This window comes from Kryptolebias marmoratus, linkage group LG13 (assembly GCF_001649575.2).
Source record: "Kryptolebias marmoratus isolate JLee-2015 linkage group LG13, ASM164957v2, whole genome shotgun sequence".
NCBI lineage: Eukaryota > Metazoa > Chordata > Actinopteri > Cyprinodontiformes > Rivulidae > Kryptolebias > Kryptolebias marmoratus.
In genome coordinates, this window is record NC_051442.1 from 25,515,173 (window position 1) to 25,539,038 (window position 23,866).

General features: G+C 39.0%; 1 protein-coding gene across 1 annotated transcript in view; it reads left to right on the forward strand.

The window, feature by feature from the left end:
* The first annotated feature begins 6,636 nt into the window (after positions 1 to 6,636).
* The window catches only part of esama (endothelial cell adhesion molecule a), an 85,411-nt gene continuing 68,181 nt past the window's right edge, over positions 6,637 to 23,866 (forward strand). The window contains exon 1 of the mRNA XM_017433212.3: positions 6,637 to 6,793. Coding sequence (XP_017288701.1) covers positions 6,745 to 6,793 — 49 coding nt within the window. The 5' untranslated portion in view covers positions 6,637 to 6,744. The remainder of the gene's footprint in view (positions 6,794 to 23,866) is intronic.

Genomic DNA, 23,866 nt, shown 5'->3' on the forward strand with positions numbered 1-23,866 from the left:
GAGCAACCATTAAATATTTATGTATATGAAATCTACCATATATAGTTCTAATAAATATTTAGGAATAACAGTGTTCTTGAGCATTCCACCTTTATAAACTGATTTGTTTTGGGTATAAATGAAGATAAATTTAATGTTTTTTATTTCATTGGTTGGGTCCATGTTATGTTTGTTATTGTTTCAGTCATCATCCTGTCTACATGTCTAAAAACAATAAATGGCAGGACCACAAAGTGGAAGAGGGTTTGTGTGTGTCTCACCTTTACCAGTAGAAACTGTTGTTTGTCTTTAGTAATGGAACATGTTCTTTGTGCAACTAAGCAGCTGGTTATCATCTCACTCACTGGGAGTTTATATAATGTTTTATAATTATTTTCTCAAGAATTGTTGAGATGACTGGGAGATCAGATATAGGTCTATAATTGGTCAGAACTCCTGAATCAACATCAGGTTTCTTAAGTCAAGTTTTAATTGCAGTAACCTTAAAGCTCTGTGGTGCATAACAATTCATTAGAGACAAATTAAGCAGATCCAAAATGGGGATATTAATTAGGGGAAATACCTCTTTGAACAGCCTGGTTGGAATGGGATCTAGCAGACATGTTGATGGTTTGGATGAATCTAGTATTTTTGACAATTCGGAAAGCTCATCAGGAAGAAATCCAGTCCAAACACAAATCACTTCTAAAGCTGCCTCATCTGACAGGGAATCAGAGGCAGTCATTGGAAGGATGGTGTGAATTAGCTCTCTAATTGAAATAATTTTATTTATAAAGAATTTGTGAAGTCATCACTACTTAATTAAAGGATGACTCAACAGAAATAGGACTTTTTATTAATCTAGCTACAGTATTAAACAAAAACCTGGAGTTCTTATTCTCTTCTATTAAAGATTAATAACATGCAGTTCTTGCCTCACAAAGTGCTTTCATGTATGATAGCAGGCTGTCTCCAGATTAAATGAAATTCTTCCATCTTAGTGGAGCGCTATTTTCTTTCCATCTTTCTAGATGCCTGTTTTAAAGTACAGAGTTCTGAATTAAACCACGGAGCCAGCTTCCTCTGACTGATCACTTTCTTTTCCAAAGGAGCAATTTTATCAAGTGTTGTTTGCATTGAAGTTATATCGCCCTTTTTTCCCCACATGGGCAGTCCCACAAGCTCTGGGTGCAGTCTTAGCTGTTCCTAGGACTGTGCTCTTCTGGACAGAGATCTCTGAGGTTGTTCCTGGGATCTGTTGGAGTCTGGAGGTCACAGCACTGAGTTCTCCAATGACCACTGGCATCACTTTCAGCCCTTGACATTTCTCAGGCTTTTCAAATTCCTTCCTGTTGTTACAGTCACTTGGGATTGCTACATGTATTACCACTGCCTTTTTTAGTAGCTTGTCAGCCACCATAGCCACTGGTTGGTTACCCGTCACTTGTTTGTTAATCTGAATCTGGAAGCCTCAGTATTTTAGCCCTTCTATTTTCCGGCACCCATGGTAAAGTCTCCCACTTTGACTGGGACCTCCAGTTCATATTCGACACTGATTCATACTATTTCAGCCATTTGGTTATAGTATTCCCCTGCCTGCATATTGGGTCCTGTCTGGTATGATAGACACGGCCTCTATTGCTCTTTTGCTGCCATGATTAGTGTCTCTGTGCTGTCCATCAGTCCAGCCCTCTGAAGCTGCTGGGAAGATTTATTGACACCGGCGGAGTGAAGAAGCCTCACTGCTACAGGTCCGGTACTGTGGCTCTCAGGGAGATCCACCACGACAAGAAGTCCACCGAACTGCTCATCCAGAAGCTGCCCTTTCAGTGCGAATTTTCGATGTCTTCGATGTTTTTCTCTCTCTTACTGTTTATTCAATGTCACATGCTGTTTTTATTTTGTTTTTAATTATGTAAAGCACCTTGAAATGCCTTGCTGCTGAAATGTGCTATACAAATAAAATTTGATTGATTGATTTTGATTTCAGCGCCTGGTCCAGGAGATCACCCAGGACTTCAAGACTGAAAAAAAAAAGATTGTGGCACGTTTGCTAATGGATTAACAATCTCTCCATTGTAATTAGGCAAACTTGGCAATATTGTGCACAAGCCCGCACAAAGCTAGAAACTGCACATTCTTCCACATTGGGTTTCTGTTGTCTGAGACATTCACTTAGCAGATCTTTATTTAGGGCTTTCTTCCTGATGTACTCTAGGATCTTAGTTGCTTCTTCCTGGATAGTAGTTCTGATGTTCACTAGTCCTCTGCCCTACTGTTTTCATTCTAAAAAAGTATCAGAACAAAACTTTGTGAGTAACATGTCTGTCCACCAGGTGTCAGGATTGTTCACCTTTAGACCACGTCATGTTTTTACTGTGTGATGATCTGGCTCCAGAGTTCCATATTAACCTCTGTTTTGCTGAAATGACTTTTCCTCCTAAGTCATCTTACATGTTTTAACAGTGTTTGTCTGAGTGCTGCAGATTTTAGCTGGAGGCCTACAGTCAGTTTTCATCCACTGCAACAAAATCTACCCCCCCATGTGGACTGGACTCTGCTCGTCTGGATTTAATCACAGAATAACCCTTGTTGACCTCTCATAATTGAGCAGTCCACCTGCATTAGTCTCACTGTTGTTGCTGAGGCAACAAAGAGACCTCTGAAGATGAAATAAAGAGGACTGACCATTTCAGCGAGCACAGGTCGGTCCATATTTTCATATCAGGAGAGGGAGCTCAGCTTTGGGAATTCACGTCAAGCTGAGTCCAGTCTGATTCTCTGCTTTCAGAACCACGCTTTTTCTTCACACATGACCAAACAGGAGCTGAACACTTTCAAGGAGGGCCCGAGTCAACATGATGCAATTTATTATGGGGTTTAAAAGTAGGCCTACAGATGAAAAAAGATTGGTCCTAGTGTTGGAAATTGGTGAATAGCATCGTAATATACCTGTCTATAAATTTAGGAAACACCTCCTTTTGGCAATAATGTTTTTTGCCTGTGTCTATTTGTCTTTCTGTATGTCAGGGATAAGAAAACAGATTTGAATGAAGCTCTCAGAAAATAATCATTGGTTCTACATCTACAACTAAATAAATTTTGAAGTCAGTCCAATTCCAGATGGTCACCATAGCTAAATAAAATTAACAAACCCAAAAATGGCTATAATGCAACCATTTTTAACCATTTTTAACCATAGCTCAAATTTGGTGTGGTAGTAGCTGACCATTTCCCCCAACACATACTCCCAACACTGATTGCATAAGATCTGTTTTTAAAATGTTTTAATTACCTTTTTGAGTCAACTCATTTTTTTGATAACGAAATGATTCATGAATCACTGATCATATTTGAATGAAACTCTCAGAATGTAACTATTGGATGTACATCTACAACTGATTAAACCAACCTAGTTCAGTATGGCTACCACAGCAAGCTAACCTTAAGATGCACAGAAAGGCTTATAACTCAGCCAGTTTCATAGATATTGAGCTCAAATTTGTTGCAGTAGTATCTGAGCACCATCCACAACATATATTTTAAGTAGTGCTGAGCAACAATTAAAATTTTTAATCACGATTATTCAGTGAAATGTTTGCAATTGATCACAGTCATTCTCTTTAATATGCACAAAACTCAAAAATGGATTGAAATGTATATAGCATATTATTAGGTAGGCCTACTGTTTTATGTTTAACAGTCCAATAACTTTTTTTGCAAAATCTTTAAACCAGGGGTGGCCAGCAGTGTTCCCTTAGCAGTTAAAGTATTTCTAGTAAATCTTAATATAAACATGAATATATAAAAATAAAATAAAATAAAAAACCCAAACATTTAGTGATGCTGGCTGACTAATAATGACAAATGAAATACATTTTCCATTCCTCCAACTGTTCATTTTCTTACTCCTCTGCACTAAGGCAGTTGTTGAGATACACATTTTCAGATGATAAAGTAACTCTTCTTCTGTACAGCATGATCAGTAAAAATAAACCTTTCACAGGGTACTTTACTTGTGTGCAATGGAGGCCAGCCTGGATGTTTGGACCACCACTCTAAGGGCCAAGTCTCTGTACTGATGGTGGGCTCTGCTGTGTATCAGCACACACTGTTCTCACATGAATCTTCCTCCTGTTCAGAATCAGACTCTGGTACACTTTTTCTTTTGTGACTCTGATGTTGTTGCTTCCACAGGTTTTTCTGCAACATCTCTCTTTTCCTTGAGTAAATTGGTGGTTGAATCCTACACCTCACCCGTCTCAGCTCTGGGTATGCACTTGAGGTCCTTAAATCTTGGGTCCAATGCGGTAGCAATCTTCAGATGCAAAAGGCTGGCATTTTGCTTGCCTGTCTCCTGGTCTGTTCTAAATGTAGACTTGAATTTGACCACACATACATACTACACTATTTCACACACTTAAGTGTTCTAAAGGCAGATGTTTCACAGCAGCGACCATATTTCTGTACTGAGTGTACTGACTTTCTTTGAAATGTTCCACTGCTGAGAAACATATTAAAAATGTTCTGCAGACATTTCAGCATTATGTCTCTCCTCTGTTTTCATCAGTGTGAGCATGTGACTCTTGTATCCAATGTTCATCAGTATAATGTACTGTAACTCTGAGGTAGTTATGCATACCCAGCAGTGTCCCTTAGTCTCCAGTGAGAGCAACAGATGGTGCATGTTGGAAGAGCGCTGCCTTTGTAGCTCTCTCCTTTTTATACAACTTGTGTATTTGTCTTGAGATGGCATGCCTTGGAGGAGAAAAATATGTGTTGTCATTTGTTGTGATTCTAAGAATGTCCCACAGACAATACTAATGGGCCTGTAGTTTGTAGCTGTTCAATTCACTATGGCATTTGTTAGCCTGTCTTGGTTCTGTGTACCTACTCTTCTCCCACCTGCTGCATCCAGCCTAGTCTGCTGAAGCTGCCCTCCACTATTTGTTACTGTGGGTCAACACTGTGTGTTGATTTTAAGTGGTATTTCAGGCTTGAACTACGCAACATAATTTAGCATTGCAGTGCTTACAAATAACTGCTTTTATCCAGCCTGCCGTCAGTCTTTTACCTTTATTCATTTTTCTGTCCTCACTATTTTCTGTTAGAGTTTGTGTGAGCACTGCAGGGCAGTAGTCTTACAAAACAAAAGCTCTCATTGGCTGAGATGTGTGATGACGCCCATCCAAAGCCAGTACTGATCAACATCCAGCCCGTCCTGTGACCCATGGGTTTGTCTGTGGGTGTGGATTCATAGCCAGTGAGCAACAGACTTAAACATACAAACAAAAACTGTGTTAACATGCAATAAAATAATTTTTGGTGGTAAGCATTGGCTGCATTAAGACAATAACTCCTTAATGTGCCTAGCACTTATTCTATAAACTACATATTATGCAGTATTTATGTTTACAACTTTGCTAACCTACAAATGGGTTTTGACGCCAACAGTTATTGTCAAAGTATCCCATAAGCTGCTGGACAGATTTCAAATAAACTTTCAGTAATAACTTATTAGATGTATGTACATCTACAACTGAGTGTGTTTGGAGCCAACCCAGTTCAAGATGGCCACACCTAATTGATCTTTGTTAACACAAAAATCTCTAGACTTCAGTGAATTGTACAGATATTGAGGTAAAGTTTGGTGTGGTAGTAGTTGAGAATGTGCCCATGATATAATCTGAGCAGTATCACATCTTGTGAGATCCCACAATATGGCATGAGATCACACATAACATCATTTACAAGGATTGAGCAAAGCAGCTACACTACATCACTTCTCAAAAAAAGACAACCTTAGTCTTAAATCCAGCCATGAAAGGTGGCGGGTGATATGCATTCCTTCAAAGAACACGAGGGTTTTAGTTCTGCCCCTTTTCCACTGGCTCCAAAGGTCCCGGCTTGACGTTAAACAGTTAATGCAGTTTTACACTGTCTGTTAGTGCTCAAAATATCACATTTTAGCAGAAAGTTTGTAATATTCACTAAGTTATCTAAGGTAAGTTGGCTGTGTCAGCCATCTTGAATGGGTTGACTCAAAAAGTGAATCAGCTGTAGATGCTCCTCTAGTGATTACTTTCTACAAGTTTAATTAAATATTCCCCTGTGGATCATGGGATATTTAGCTAACAGACCCACAGAAACAGGTAAAAACGTTGCTGTCTCCTGTTGCTCAGACAAGCCATTAGCTGGTCAGTCCTTTCAGAATTAAACTGAGCTGTTCAAAGAGCTATCTAAACAGGTGAGATATTACTTGTTCAGAACCCCAGTTCAGTGTTTGAAATGAAGGTTTTCTTTACTTCCTGCTCTTACTGTTCCTCTGAAAAGTTTGACTCCAGACCACAGGTCTGGTTCTCGCTCGCTCCTGACCCTGAAACACAGAACAGGTGAATCTGTATCAAGTGAAATCCTAACAGGACTAAATCACCGGATATAAATCATTAACCATGTCAAAATAAAAGCAGTAGTTCAAATCTTCCCTTTTCAGCCACCGTGTTCGCCAAATGGCTCTTTTGTTTTGAAATCCGAAAGCGGAAACGTGCTTTATTTTGAAGCTAAGAGCTGGCCCGGCTCGTGAAAGGTGGCGCGGGTGTCTTTTTTCGCTGGAGCTCCGTCCGCCCCCCGCCGCCGCGGCGTCAGAGAGGAGGCGGAGAAGAAGAGCGCTGGAGGACCGTCTCTGTGACTTTCTTCCTACTCACCTGAAGTGTCCCTTACGTGCCCCTGCTGGGAGCCCACCTGTCGGACCTGTCTGAAGCCACCATGACGTCCAGGAAACTTACTTTGCTCTCGCTCCTGTGGGGGCTCTCAGGTTGGTGGAACTCTTCTTTCCTCCCGTTAAAAATGAGGTTCTGTGATGGACCGCTTCTCGGATGGTTCTGATGTTCTTCCAAGGTGACATTCATAGATCCTCAGAGCACAGCTTTAAGACCCTGTATGAACATGTAGTCCATCTGTGGACATGTCCCAGCTTCCTTTAGGTCCGGGGTCTGGGAGCTGTGGCTCCGCGGCTCCGCGGCCACTGGCGGCTTGTCTGTCCCCCTGCAGATCTGTAACTAGTAATGAAGCTTTACTCACTCAAAGACTTGGTTACAGCTGAAATACATTGTTGTTACCATGTTAATATACAGGTAGCTGAAAGCATGAACTGCAGATCTGTTGTATGTTGATAAAGTATTTTTTAGAAAGGACCAAGCGGGGTACAGCAGTGGTTAGAGCTGTCGCCTCACAGCTAGAAGGTGACAGGTTCGACTCCCAGCCTTTCTGGGTGGAGTTTACATGTTCTCCCTGCTTTCGTGAATGGTTGTTTGTCTCTCTGTGGTTCTGGACTGGTGACCTGTGTGGAGCAGAAATCCACTTTTATGCCACAGCGTCTGTATCTCCCAAATAGGAAGTAAACCAAATGACAAATGGAATACTGGCTACTTTTCCTCCCTATGATAAAAGCAGATACCTATCATTTCAAATCACTAGCCAAGAAAAATACCTTTTCAAGGGATGGCCCTGCCTGCTAGGAAAACCCCAAATTGAGTATTTACAGCTAAGACTGCAGCTGTGTTGGCAGTGATACTGAGTAACACACCTGTTAGGGTTACATTGTGCAGTTCTCTGAGACACATTTAAGCATTAAGATGTTCTGGGAAAGTAAAGAGCAGTTTTGCACGTATACAGCATTGCAATAAGGCATTCTACAAAAAATGACCAATCATTCTGATATCTAAAAAGACATCTTTGATAAAACAAACAACAACTAAAAATAAAACATACCAAAAGTTAAAGTAATTACTCTGACTTCATTAAAAAGAAATTCAGGAAGTCACAATTGAATGTCCAACAAACTGGTCTCATTTTTTGTTCACCTCACTGTCAATGTCAATTTTATTTCAACATCACATTAAAAACAGAAGTTGACTTAAGTGCTTCACAATTCAGTCAATCAAAAAGTAAAAAAACAACAATCAAAGCAATCAAATATCAGTTACATTAAAAGAACAAGTAAAAGCTAAAATCAAACACATAAATAACTAGACAAATTGCTTTTCCTGTGAAAATGCAGTGTGAATGCTTATTGCTGAAGGATTTTGCTGAAAGGTGCTGAAGTGTCAATGCAAGCTGATGTTGAATCGTTGAAGTTGGAGCCAGAAATAGTTGAATGATTTCGGAAAGTTGCTGATGAGGTTGATACTGGGCAAAACTAAAGTTTAGAATAGCAGAGACAAGAGGTGGGACAAAAAGAAATAAATCTGCATCAGGAAGCTAAAAAGGAGGATAAATATAGAAGGAAGGAGGAGAAAAAGTTTCAATGAGTAGAAATCAAATCAAAAATTTAAAAGAGCAGAAAAAAGATATAAAACAGCAGCAAAAATAATCTAACAAACCTTAAAAAAGGCTGAACAAAACTTGAAAACAGTGTATTTGAAAAAGCCTAATAAAACTCAAAAACAGCAGAATAAACCTTAAAAACAGCTGATAGAACCTTGAAAACATCCCAAAAAACCTCAGAAACAACAGAACAAAACTTAACAGCAGAAAAACCCTGAAAACAGTAGAACAAACTCTTAAAAACACTGAACAAACATTAAAACAGAAGAGCAAATGTTAAAACAACAGAAAAAAACCTTGACATATCTGAACAAAGCCAATATGTTGAATAAGAGCTTAAAATACACACACAGTGATGTCACACCTGAACATTCAGAGTCCTATCACCCAATGCTCCAAAAGCATTCACACTATTATTTATCAGGATGCAAGTTTATGCTTTGTTATTTTAAAATGTGAATTTATATCTGATTATTTTCCCACAAATATAGAAGAAAGTCACTAAGACTCGCAAAGTTCAGGGTTGAAAAGTTTTCAGTGGAGGCAGAAACAAGATGTTTTCCATCCACATAAGAGTTTCTTTATCTGAACATGTAAATGTCAAAGATATATATTTATTTAGATCACAATTTAAACAGCTCTAGATTTGAATACCACTCAATGAGTTGTGGTATCTTTGATTTGGTGGGAGAAACGGCAGAAATTGTAAAGGCTGCAGAGCCTGATTTAGGTGTAGAACCCTGATCAGGCCTGAAGAACTGAGGCAGGTGATAGTTCTGGTCCTGGGGACGGATTTAGGGCTGAAACACCTGTTTGTTTTCTGTAGGATTTGAAACAAGTGTGTTACACATGATTATGTCTCCCAGGGAGAAATAATCCCTTTATATCTGCTGCAACATAGGCTCAGCACCCCCCTCCCCATCTCTCTCCAGTAATGCATCAAACTCCTACTGTGCAGCCATCCTACTGGTCCTCCGTGCAGAAAGTGGGGCACGTCACAGCTGCACAAGCATTTTAAAATTCATGTTAGGGATGGAATGTTTTGATTGATTAATTGGGCTAATTTATACCAGCATCAAGAAGGTTGTATAGTGTTACATATTTCTGCAATGATTAGTCAGACTTGTAAAAGGGTTGGATAAATGGGTGGCTGACAGGTTTCTGAGACATCATTGGCACAGATTAGTGGAAATGTCACTTCCAACATTCAGTTTGAATCTGTCCTTCCAAAGCTCCCCACTCTACATAGAAAACCAGGAAATATTTAGGATATTTGCTTCAGGTCAGTGTCCATTAGCTCCAAGAGACAGGCTGCTGAAGTTCACAGATCCTGGGAAGCATGGAGCGCTGTGCTGATCCATGCCTGAGTCTGGTTCACAGTATTGTTGCCAAAACAATCTCCTGAGGTGACATCAACAACCTGAGGCTCGCTCGTCACTCCCCGAGGCAGGAATAAAACATGACAACCAGTTCCAGTTTACCACCGCCCGTGTGACACTGTGAATCCAGGCGTTTCAAGGAATGATTGCCTGAAAAGGTCTCGTCCTGACTAATGTGGAGTTTTAACAGCCGTCACAGTGAGACAATGTCTCACTATCCAAAGAGCTGCAGGTGTGTCCTGAAAAAACACTGAGCAGTTAAGATACAGAGAGGAAATGTTTGTGAATGGCATCCTGTTCTGACAGGAAAACAACACGAGTCCCTGATGAGGCTGAGTTCAGAGCAGGAAGTGAGCAAACATCCTGTGGTCGGAGTCAAAAATCAGATCAGAGAGGAATTTTATCAGAACTAATGAAGAGAAATCAAAGTTCGGATTAAAAAGGATTGAACTTTATGATATCTCAGTGTTAAACACAGTTTTATTTTCTCTGTTTTAAAAAATATCATATCAGTCTTAAGAAAAAATATAACAGTTGCATTCATTTAAAAAAATCTATATTATTGAAAGACATTTAATTTTTTTTACATGGTTATTAGCTATTCAAGCATTCTTTTTTTAACTTTACTCAGCTCACTTGAATACACCGATACACCTGACAGGCCTCGAAGTACACAGTAATGTAAACTCACTATGATTTCACTTGTTTTTATATATAGTTACACACATTTATATAACTTTCACACACTGAAAACACTGGTCTACTCGAAGACATCTAAACCAGCAAGTTCTTGTTAGTGTAAAATAATTAGATTTGCAGATATTAAACCACCTGAAACAAGCTCCAAAGACAGCGGTTCAAGTAGGAGAAACTAAAAACACATATACTCATTTTCCTGATATTCTGTTAAACATGGTAGCAGTTCCCCCGTGGTCCAGTATTGAACTTTAAATGTTCCTTTTGTAGTTATTATTTTTTTATCCTTTATTTCACCAGAAAGTTCTGGTTAAGATAACATAGATACTCTCATTTGTCTTCATTTTTTAAATTAGTTCTGTCACCCATTTCTCACACGATGTTCTTCTTTTCATTAGGTTCTTTTCTTTAAGTCTTAACAGTGCTTCTTAATCTCAAAGCCATTAAGATAATCTCTGTGAAGTCATGCTTGGGGTCAGCTGATTTGATGACATTAGCTCAGGTTCAATAAGCAGAATGGCTGATTCTGTTCCTTATTCCATTCACTAAAAAGTTGGTCCTTGAGTCAATGCATACTCTGGGATAAGTTCATTTTATTACTCGTTAACATGCAGAAGGAGTTCTGGTCATGTGTCTGTGGGGTTTTATATTATTGTATGTCATATACATGGTATATTGGTCTGAGCTCTTGTTAAACATATGTTAAGTGGGATTATGTCTCAGCCATCTGAATGTTAAAGTTAAAGAAAGGTAAAGTTATCTCACTGCTCTGGGACTGATGGGGACTAGTTGATGAACGGCATTTGTTGAGTTTTCCAAATGTCTGAGAATGTTTGCAGGGGTTCGAAATGTCCTCACATGAGCCCCAGAGGTTCATCGTCTTGTTGCTCGAGTTTTGAACATGTTCAAAAGATAGTCACAAAGTTGTTGCATGTTGAGCCTTTCTGAGTTTTGTTTCTATTTTTCTAAAGCTGTATTTTGACACCTTCATGGGTGCTCTCGACAGAAAACGCCTAAGGCTACAGCCCTGAATGCCCAGGTGTAAAAACCACTCTGAGGATAAATAAGAATCATTTTTAAAAATGTTTCCAAATCTCTTTGCCTTTATTTCTAAACTGTATTCCAGTAGAATGAATCATAATCGTGGGTAGAAAGCGTATTTTAGACAGAGAAGACAGATAGTTTGAGAGAAGGGCGAAGGAAGCCAATTATGTCAAACAAGAAAAAGCAACTTTAAACAGCTTTCTAAAACTTACAATAAGCATAATACCCAGTTATCCATCCACCCATCCATTTTCTTTACCCGCTTCTCCATTCCGGGTCGCGGGGAGCTGGTGCCTATCTCCATAATACCCAGTTATTTACACTCTAATTCCTACCTGCTTGCATGTGACACAAACATCTTTCTCATTAACCAAGTTAAGATCCTAACAACCCTCTGGGAGGAGGGGAGTGAGATTAATCTACATCTGACTTTAGCTTGCATATCGGAGCATCTCATGCATGTCAAAGCTTGGAACTCCACACTCTCCAGTTTGGAATAAAGAAAGCTTCCTGGATGGGAAGCAAACCATCTTCAGCTACAGAATAGAAGTCCAGTTGTTTTGTTTAATTTTTTTTTGTACTTCCTGTGTAAATTGTCCAGTTCATATATTTATGTAGGTTAACATGTCCTAGCTTTGTTGGCCCACAAAGAAAACTTTTTAAACTCTCAAAAATGGTACAAAGATGTCCCATTTTTGTTTCCATAATGTTGTTAGCCCTGTTGATTTGTCAGGTAGAATAGATTAGTTATTAACATATGGTCCCTACCAGTGGAAAGTAGGGGGTTTTGTGATGTTCCTTGTGCTTTTCATAAAATGAATGTTGTGCAGTTGTTAGAGTTACTTTATAAACTGTCACTGCCTTTTGCTCTGTGTCTTAGAGTCATGCCTTATCAAAGGCCAGTTGTTCATAGCAACAATGCAAAAGCCAAACCTTATCTTCCACCGACCGCTGCACAGTTACTCCTGTATTCTGGACACACTACTGGAAAACAAATATCTTCATTTGTTTTCCAGGTGGCTCTCACAATGAGCTTTACTTATTTAACAAGGTCAATGTGGACAAGCTTCTAAAGGTTCCACTGGGAGGTTGGTCGGCTGCACTGTCTGAGCTCATTTTCTCTGCTGACTCTTAGTTTAAGGGAAAGAATTGTAGGGCTTATTTTGTGTTATTTTTTAAAGGGCACTTTGGGTACTGATCCTTCTCACATTGAAGATATTGTTGTAAAGAAGCTTAACTGTTGTTTGTGCCTTCTAATTTGTGGAAAAATCTAATTGGTTCCATACAACAGAGGTTCTTCTTTTTAAATACTAATTTATCTGCTTTGTTTTCATTTTTAGTCACAACTTCTAGTTGTATTCTTGATGGTATTGCCCACAGTTCACAATAATTGACTGAGCACTTTTTCTCAAGGGCGGGCATTAAGTGGATTAGTAAATAGTATGATTTGACTGAGGAAAAAATTGATGTGTCAGCACAAAAACAGAGAAAAACAATAGATAAAATGTGTCATGTTTGAAGGATTCTACAATCTCTTTGCTTTGGCAGATTGTCAACAGCTTCTAATCCTTCATGATTTATTACCAATTCAATTGAATTATATAATGCCAATTCACAACAAGTCATCTCAGGGCACTATAGAAAAAAAAGACAACATTTTAAATTCAACTAAGGTCCAGATTCAAATTCAGTTCTTCTTCTAATGCAACCTATTCACATACATTACATTCTGAAGCACCACTTCTGTATAGGAAAGCCAGCAGGTTGTGTCAAATGTTCACTTTATCACACTCTCCCACCCTGAACAGCATGTTGGTGACAGTGAAAAGGAATGGCTCTCTTTTTTTACAGGAAGAAACCTGCAGCAGAACCAGAACCAGGCTCAGAATGGGCGGCCATGTGCTTTGGCTGGCTGGGTTTGAGAGGACAGCACTTTGAACAGCATAGTTGCTGAAAAGTTCTAGATAAATAAATTTGACTTGACAGGAAAGAGATACAGACAATCATAGAATGGTTGGTGCAGGTGTAGTCTCTGTAGAAAGAAAGACAAAGAAAAACAAACGTTAATGATAGAGATAATTTGGTAGCATGATGGATTAGTGGTTAGCACTGTTTCCTCACAGCAAGAAGGTCCTGGGTTCAAGACCCAAGTTGGACCTGGAGTCTTTCTGTGTGGAGTTTGCGTGGGTTTACCCTGGGTGCTCTGGTTTCCTCCCAGTCTAAAAACATGCATGTTTAGGCTGCCTTCAGGCACAGGCCTCCCCTGAAAAAGAGATCTGTGATCTCAATGGGACTTACCTGGTTAAATCAAGGTTAATAAACAAAATAAAAATAACTACAAACATGGATAGTAGAGCAAGTAAAGACAGCAGTAGAGTGAGGTCTCTGCCTCCAGCAGATTAGGTTTATTGGACACCCAATAATTAATATTAAGAATTACAATAGTCCAATGCATTATACTTTCCCTCCTACTCCAAACTGACGTCAATCAAAGAGCTATCTGCAACGAGTAAAATATTAATTCTTCATAACTTTCCCGTGGAACCCAACTTCAAAATATTTTAACTATCCCTTTAAGATGACAAAAGTAAAGTGGTGAGAGTGGGTTCATCCAGCTAATGATGGCCTTATCTCTAATTGCCTTTTCCATAGAATAACACCAAATGGAAGGCAGCAAAGCCCCTTACCCCTCTGAGCTCGGATTACAGCAGTCTGTGACCCGGAAGCCCGTACCGTTCTGATTTCACTTCAGAGATTGAAGGATTTATTCAGACAAAATGACAAGAACATCCAATTGTGCACTTTTTCAGATAAGTAGTTTGCGGTCCAATCATCAGTTGGTACAGCTCTTGTAATCCAGTGTATTTACACTCTGTGACGCTGTAGAAGAAGCTGGTGCTTCCTCTCTGAGGGCTGAATACTTCATTACTTATTTTTCTTCACCGCTTTGTTCTTTACCATTAATCTACATGTGGCAGAAACCTCACTGTGGTTGTTCTACTTCTTATTGTTATTACATTTGCTCTTTTATGTTTTGCATCCTATTTTTTGTCTTTGTTCAGGTTTTCTTTTACTTCTTCTGTAATAGACTTGCACCCTGTCCAGGGTATTCTCCGTCTCTCGCACAATGAGATACGCACCCGTTTCCCCCATCCCTGAACAACAAAGCAAGCAAAAAATTGGGTAGATAGACATTATTATTATTATTTTAAATATATATATAATCTCTAATTATAAATGTGACCACTTACATTAAACAAAGTCTTTGATTCTATAATTACTCCAGTTAAACAGGGGTTATTAAAACATGTTCATTCTGAATCAAAGTTTCATTTACAGCTTTAATGATGTGGTTCATTTAAATGGAAAGCTGTTAACTGTTTTCTTTAGTTTGACCCCTAAAGACCATGTTCAGCCCAGCCTTTGGAGCTTTGATTTGTTGCCCCACATTCACTGACTTGCTCCTATTTTTAAGTTTATACAAACATTCATATTTTTAGTCTCCACATGGGATAAAGTGTGGGAAAGTTTGGGATGACACGTGGCATTCTACTCAGAGACTATGTAGTTGTGGAGTTGACATTTACACAAACAAAAGGAATTGTTCCCGAACTGTTAGTGAAAAGGCCTGGCATGCCCTGAAGGAGTGCATGTCTCTCGCCACCTTTCAGCCTGAAGTTTGAACTAAAATCATATGCTGAGAAGAGACAGAGTCAAACCTCCTAAATCTTGTAAGATCTGTTAGTGCTCAGAGTATATGTTGGAAGGACTCTTATCTACTACCACATTAAAATGAGCACAGTATCTGTATAATTAACTGAGTCGTAGCCATTTTGTGTTTGATATGGTGTCTAAGCTGTGGTGGCCATCTTGAATTTGGTTGATTCCAAGAGTTAATCAGTGTCAGATGTACATCTAGTGATTACTTCCTGAAAGTTTCAATAAAATCTGTACATTGGTTCACAAGATATTTTGCTAACAGACAGGCAAGGTCTGTTAGCAACAGTTATTGCCATGGTTTTCAGCAAAAATATTGCACAATTTGCTGCACTTAGAGTATGTGTTGGGGACAATGCTCAGCTACTACCACACTACCACTTCAACAGGTAATGGGAAGGAATCAGTTACTGCTCAGAGCCATTTTTGTGAATGGTTCTCAGCTTATATTACATATACTTTTCCAGATATTTTACTCACTATCTGTAAAATTGTCTGAGCTATAGCCATTTTTTAGTGGTTTTTTAAGGTCAGTTGGCTGTGGTGGCCTTCTTGAATTAAATTCACTTGAAAAGTTAATCAGCTGTAGATGTAAGTTTCATCAAAATCCATCCTGGGATTCAAACACACACACTCACACACACAGAGGGGTAAAACATTACTGTCCTTCCGTTAAACAGTAGTTAGATGTTTGTGTTTCAGGTGAGCGTATGGTCCTGGTGACAGGACATTGTAGTTTTCTCTCATCTTCATCTGTGCAGTCAGAAGGAGGAAGACATCCTCTTAGAGGTCATGAGAACAGCTCAGTGTGACTTTCCCAACATGCAGGCCTCCACACTCTTAAAGGCACACACACTCAAACGCCTCATCTTCCTCTGTCTGCGTCTCTCCTCTTCATTAAGCAAGTCGTCTCAAAATCATCTTACTTATGGACTGTTGCCTTCAAATTCACAGTTTGAAGTATTGTTTTGTGCACAGAAACAGAGTTATTTCCAGTTAATGTTTGCTTTTGGCAATTTTTAGACGCTGAACTTCAGCAAGCTGCTGTGCGTCTTAATAAATAGAAACAGAAAAGTGTAGTTTCTGTGGGGCCTGTCTCCAGATGTAATGATGCCATGCTGCTGGAGTGTCAGCCTCGTAACATCTCCTAATCCAGGCTTTGGACTAATGACTGTTTATAGCAGGGTTTACCACATTTGTAGAGACTAGATGTTGTCTTCACTGCTAACTAAAAATATATTCTTCAGTATTTGTGACTGACATTTAGGTAGGACAGAACCAACAGATGTAAAAGGGTTCTAAAATATCTGTAGGGCTCTAGAAAGTCCTCTTTATGCTCCACAAAACTTTATTTTACAAAAATAATGGAATGGGTTTGAGTTTTTGATGACTTACAGGCAGGTTTTTAAACACTTTACTAAATTATTGAATTGTTTGTTGAACTGAACAATTTTACAGTGTTTTAATAAAATATTTGTTGAAAATTAGCATATTTTCCTATTTAATTGTTGAACTTTTTGTTAATTGACCATTAAATAAAGTTCTTTAAATGTGTGTTTTATGAGAGGAAAGGAACAGTTCTTTACTTTGTAAAGTAAAATTATTATTATTATGTTAAATATAGTTATAAAAATATAGTAAAATTAAAGGCTGAGTATTCTTTGAAAGAATGCATATTGCTCAGCACTTTTTATGTCAGAGGTTTACACTCAGATTATACGTGGAGAATTGACAGAGTTGGAAGGATTTTAGTCAAATCTCTAAAATAGAATTATAGAAGATCTTATGTGTTATTGTGAGATGTGTTAGCCCTCAGAGTATGAGTTGTGAACGACTTTCAACTATTACCACACCAAATCTTAGCTCAGTATCTGTAAAACATTTTATATTGGCTAGTGTCAAGTAGCTGTGGTGGCCATCATCCAAAATTGACTCAATCATAGATGGACATCTTGTGATTACTTTCTGGGAGTTTCATTAAAATCTGTCCAGTGGTTCATTTGATATTTTGCTAATGGGAATGGGCAAAAATATTGTTTCCCTTTTGCAGGCATTAATAATTGTGGCCTGCTTGACCTGCTAAGGATCTTTTACCTGTTGTTTTATTGCTGAAACCTCTTCTCATACTTCTTGTAGGGACAAACATGTCAGTTTGGTATACAGGTGTTTTTTATTTGAACCTTGTGGTTTAACCTTTAACACATCCAAGATGATGGGCTGAAGCAAAATCACCATTATTAGTAAGTGGGAGGTTCTTTTGCATCATCCTCTTTAATAAAAGTCACTTCAGATGTTATTCTGCAGTACTTTAATCAGGTCTAGGCAGAGGAGTGAGGACTCAATGTTGGATCTTTGTTTTTTAATTTGCTAATGCTGCAGTAGCTTGTAGGCAGCCAGGGACAGGTAGGTAATCTTTTGCATATGTGACTAGTTTAACTTTGAGCATTGTGCAAAATGTTGCTTGTAGACAGTGTCTGGTAAATTAGACACTGAAGCTCCAGTGTCTCCAATTAACTCCAGGACCTGTGAGTTTCCTTGTGGTGCTTCAGTGTTCATTTTGCATGTGACTGTATCAAATACTGCACCCACCTGATTAACATCATTAAAACACAATACTGCTAACTCAGGAACAACTACTTCTATCTCTACAGCCACAGGTGATTTGCATACTCTGGCGAAATATCCTTTTTTATTGCATTTTTTACATTTTACTTTAGCAGCAGCAGGACATTGTTTATTATTTGCTAGGTGTATATATGATCCACATTGGAAGCATTGACATTGTTTATAATGGGCATTTGGTGGACATCCACATGTTCAAACTGAACACTCCTCTTTTCCCTCAGAAACAAGCATCTGCAGCATCTACGGCCAAGACAGGTGCAGTCGGGACTGGACTTAGCATTTTTAACTGCAGTGGTTAAAGCTTTGTCTGGAGTGAAGTATGCCAACAACTGTACCTTTTTCTTCACAGTGCTGAAATGAGCATTAGCAAGCAGCTGATCTCTTATTAGTTCACTTACCATCACTCCAAAACCACATGGCACAGCTGAAGCTTTGAGTGTGGCGACTTATTAGCTCACGGTTTCATCTGCATGCTAAATGTGTGTCTGCACACAAACACATTAACTTTGGGGACAAAATGTCACTCAAGTGCAGCCATGGCTTCATCAGATGTTGTACTTTGTTCTGGTAGTGTGTAAAACATGTTGGTATGGACCTAGGCAGTGAAGTAAAACATCTCGCCATTTGTCTGCTCAAGTGTTTATGCTGAACATGTAATTGTGGAATATTTTCCACCATGTTGGCGGTGGACTCAGTGCTGAAGTGCTCATCCTCATTGCCAATTTTGTTGTGGCAGTTGTAATAAAATAAGAGATGGTTAAACTCACAAACCTTGTTCCAGTAAGTGTTGAGTGAGACTCCATTTCATTGAACACGGTTCTCTGTCTCCTATTCCTTCTAACGCAATTTCTTCTGCCCTAGGCCATTGCAACAGCTCCTTCTGGTGACAAGATGTAATTACAAAAAAAAAACAGAACAATGCATTTACAGTGTTAACATAAAAACACAACAAACTATAATCAATTGTATGAATGTTTACTCTGGTTTCCTCCCACAGAACAAAAAAAATGTTAGGTTAACTGGTAACTATAAATTGTCCCTAGGTGTGAGTGAGAGCATGGATGGTTGTTTGTCTCGTTTGTCTCTATGTGGCCCTGTGATGGACTTGCGACCTGTCCAGGGTCATAAGTCCATTACAGTGACTGCTGGAGACAGGCACCAGTTCTGTGGAACCCGGAAAGGAGAAGTGGATAAAGACAATGGATGGATGGATGGATGGATGGATGGATGGATGGATGAGTGACTTTAATCTACACTAGTGTCTCTTAATGAATCTGCTTTTTTCACAAAACCAGTACCAGTTTGATGACTGATGAAATCACTTCTTCTGTAGGCCCTGGACAGTAAAAATGAATAGTGATTTCTCTTACAACAGCTCCAATCTCAAAGATTTCACAGTGGTTCGTATGAATGCTGTTTTATAACCTTAACATCATTATCAGTTTCACTTTATTTGGTTTAAACATATAATTTGTCAGCATTAATAGTAGTAGAAGCTAGGTGTTGTTACTTCAGATCAGTGCAGCCTGGAGCACTGCCATAATATTTCAGCTGGAATAGCCGTATAACATGAAAGTGGCAGCGGTGTAAAAGTTTATAAAATAACTGCTGTGACAAGGCCTTACTGGGCTTAGTTCCTTCTTACTTGTGCACCTTTCTTCACAGAACTAACAGCCACTGTGCCTTACACTAACATTGTTGTCCATCTATCAGTTCCTTGTGTCAGAACTGAATTAGGGAAAGTGTTCAGCTTTGCATGGAACACCTTGTTCTGTCCTGAAAGATAGACTCAGTGAGACCTTTTAACTTTGCTTGTGTTTTTAACCACTGTCTTTGTTTTAAGCCACTGTTAGGACAGCTAATATGTCTCTGTTCAGCACTTTACTTGAAAACCATTTATGCGGGTAAAATAATTGTATGTTTTATCCGATGCTGTTAGTTATTTGTAACCATTGTTTTATGATTTGTGCTACTGACCATGTCACAATTGTAAAATAGATCTTAATCTCAGTGGCTTTTTTATCTGGATAAATAAAGGTAATGAATGTTACATTTTTGAGATTCCAGTTGTTTTAAGATGGCAGGGATTCTCTTTGTTTTGGTCCTTCTCAGATAAGCTGCTAGCTTGTCAATTTGGTGTTGTGTTGAGATTTTCCCTGTCAATATCTGTTTCCCCATTGGGTGGAAGATGGTGTAGATTCTCTGTAATGGTCAATGAAACAAAAAAAAGCATAGAAGAGCTGCAGCACAGAGTGTCAGTCAGCAGCACAGCCACTAAAAGTGTGAGGGTTATAATTGAAAATAATGGCCATGTCATTTTTGATGCCCATCATACGCTACCTGTGTTTTGCCTTTTAGGCTGCCATGCTATCTCTAAACAAATCTACAGTAAATTTATTGCAATATTACCTAATAGATGTATACTTCTCAGTGAGTTACTCTTCAGCAATAAAAATGTGGTGGATGTGTGCTGGTAAAAGATACACAAGGGTGTCACCATGTGTCAGCTCATCACTAATAACTTTTGACATTTTTACATACATTATCAACATATTTACATACTTCATGTATTTACTGTGACATATGTGCAGACAACTGGCAGAGCATGTTTGAAGCACTAAGAAGAGCTTAAAAATGTTATAAAATAAGTAACTCCAGATTTAACTTGTAGCTTTCCTAATAAACTTTCAAATTTAACAGAATTATAGAGATAATCAGTGCGAACATTTAGAAATATCAAACTAACTAGAACACTGCTATGACACGCTCCAAGCTTGTTTTTGTTTTTCAGAAGCTTTGCATAAAGAGACAAACATTTTCCTCTCTTTATTAGGCCACTGAAGCTGAGAGTGTGTTTTATTTCAAAGCTAACCTTCTGTAGCCTTAGGAGATTAAGAAGAAGGCAGCATCATCTTCGTTTCTGACAAGAAGAAGGGGTGTGTGTGTTGGGGGGTAACATCTCTTGCTTCTTACACTACATTCTCTCACAATAGTTACCTAATGACTTATCTGCAGATCTCCTAAGGCCAAGGTTTGTCAGAAGTCCTCAGCCCGATCAGGAACACAGTCACCAAAACTCATGTTAAAGGAGCTCTGATTGGACAGAGGCCTCAGCTGCTGCCGACAGATGTTGCTTCCAGAAGTCAAGAACACAAATTCTTTTGACCTAACCTTCATAAAGGAAAAAAAGAGGTTAATAAAGCTGTGGACAGATGGGAATTAAAGGCTTGGGTTTAGACAAGAAAGACTTTATATTCTTATATAGAAAACCTGAGGTGGGGGCAGGGTTCAGCTTTAGGGACTTAATCCTGCTCCCATCTTGAGGTACTTAGACAGCTCATAATCATTTTTCTCCAGTCCGATGTTTAATTTTTTAGGTTTTGTCTTGCGGCCAGAGTTTTAATCAGAGTAAAGGTTATTTTAACGGAGAATAAATATTCACTTCTCTTAAGATGGTTTATGCTCTTAACAAAATATTGTAAAGTAAAAGGCAAATTCTGCTCTCATTACAGCTGTGGTTAGAGCTGTCGCCTCCCAGTGAGAAGGTTGCAGGTTTGCTTCCCTGGCTGTCTTTGAGGAGTTTACATGTTCACCCTGTGCATGCATGGGTTCTTTCTAGGTACTCCAGTTTCCTTCCACTGACCAAAAACATGCTGAGAGTGTGAATAGTTGTTTGTCTCGGTTGTCTCTATGTGGCCCTGTGATGGACTTGCAACCTGTCCAGGGTGTCCCCTGTCTCTTGTACATGACTGAGGGAGATAGGCACCAACTACCTGTGACCCCAAAAGGACAAGTGGGTACAGAAAATGCGTTAAGACACTTGCACAGGACCTCTCTTCTGACAAAAAGCATCTGAGGCAAATGATAAATAATTATTGAAAGAACTGGTCCAAACATGTCTATTCTTTTTTCCAAACTGTACTCCTGTAGATTAGATCATAAATGTGGGGGCGGCTGCCAAGGTGGGTACAAAACGGGTGGGGGCAGGTACAATGTGGGCAGAGTTGGACAACAGACGTTCACGAGTTTTCCAAGCTGTGCACATGTAACTAAGCTGTGCTTTTTTACAACTGGCCAGTCAAATGTTGCTGCATTTAGTGAGACTGCAACAGTAAATTTCCTTTTGTCTGAACATTTTCCTTAATTTTGAGTTGCCAATTAGTAGCCAACAAGTCTCCAACAGTCGCAGTCAAATGAGATGCTAACTTAAGTCCCAATTTACTGTTGGGCTACAGAAGGAGAATGCTGATCTATATTGGAGTTTCAGGAAGTAGCTGCATTGTCACACTTTTTTTAGAAATTATACTTTTTATGAAAAACAACCTTCATCATATAGTATCTTTTGCACAAATGTAAACTCATGGCATTAAAATCTGAAACATGATTAGTACAAACATTGTGTAATACACACATTGTCTGTGCACACAAAATAACTTTTTGTTTCCCACAATTGTCCATAGATACCTGTGTTACAGGAAAGATTTCTCTGGTAATATTGGAGGTATAATTACGGTAGTCCAGTGGAAGTTAGACAGAGTAATGGAGTAGATAGTGGCAGCAGGCAGCTGTGTGGAAAAAGCCATTACAATTGCACATTAAGCTAAGGGCTTTGGGGCATCTCAGAGCATGCTGGTGTTCTTGCTGAGGCAGAACAGCTCTGTTTGAAAGACAGTCAGAGGCAGGAGGAAGGTTTATGCTCTCCATCTCTCTCAGACACTGATCAATCTACAGGCTGTATGCTGAATAACTACGTATCTTTTAACCACTGTGACTTTGATTCAACTTTTTTCTGTTTCTACTGGATTATGATTGAGACGTTATTCACATAAAACACAATTTTTTCTAATCAATCATTTTGTTGTTTGTTGTTCATAAAAATATCTTTGTAAACATAGCACCATTTCTAGAAAGGTCTTCATTCACACAGAAATATCTAAAACAACTCAAAAATGTTCTAACTATTCTAGTCCTAGAGTATGTGACACTGAAAAGCTGCTAAAAAATCACCAAAAACAGACCAAAGTGTGAGCATGTGTAACCGGTTTTACGTTTCTCAGAGCTATCATGGCTGCTTCCAATAACCCCTCGACTCTGCGTTGTGTAGTTTTCTTTTTAATGAAGGCAAGAGGCTTCTGGAATGGTGACAGGTTTATTTCCTGGATGACAATAAAAACAGTCCGTATCAGTGCAACCGGCCCCAGCTTCAGGCAGCACGCTAAAACCAAAACGTAATGTTAGAATTAGAAATGTTTCACAATATTAACAAACTGGAAGTACCAAATCAGGCACAATCATACATCCAATAAATACTCACTACTCTTCATGTACCTATGTTTAAAGAATGATGTTATATTTATTGATGACACTTTCCTACCTTGTGTGCTGGAGGCATGAAACTCACCTCTCATGCAGCTCTCACAAAATGGCGCTCAATACAGAAACCAGCAACATTTATCCTCAGCCACACAGAGGGGGGGCGCTATTTCACCATTGCACTGCCCATTGTGCAAGTGGAACTCTACAATCTAAACACCGTTACACATGCACATAAAGTTTAGCTTTCGAGTACAAGCTGTGAACATAAGACCCAAAGTTTCCTCACCATCCCCGTCTAGTTGTTTTAGTTGAGCAAGTAGGTTCTTTAGCATCTGCAGCACGAGCCTCTAATCTGCCATTATTGTGGCTGATGTTATGTCTGACATACTTGGGGTCGAAGGTTAGGTTAGAAGTGGGGCTATGACATCATCAGTTTCAAAAAGTTGTGTTTTGACTGTCTACACAAAAACACGAGTGATTTTTTTCACTCTGCAACTTGTTTTAAGAAATATTCCATTTTGGAGCTAAAACACTGTCTCCATGTAGACACAAGGCCAAAACAACAAAACCCTTTTGTGTATTTGCAAAACATTGTGCCTGTCTAGATGGCCTCTTAGCCTCTGAGAAATATTCTGGCCCACTTTTGGCCAGGCCTTCATGGTACTGGGTAAACATGCAATTGTGATATTGAAAATTGCAGGAACAATATAATGATATTGCAAATGTGCAATAAACCCACGTTTGGTCATTACAATGACCCAATCACAGCACTCTCCATGTGCCTC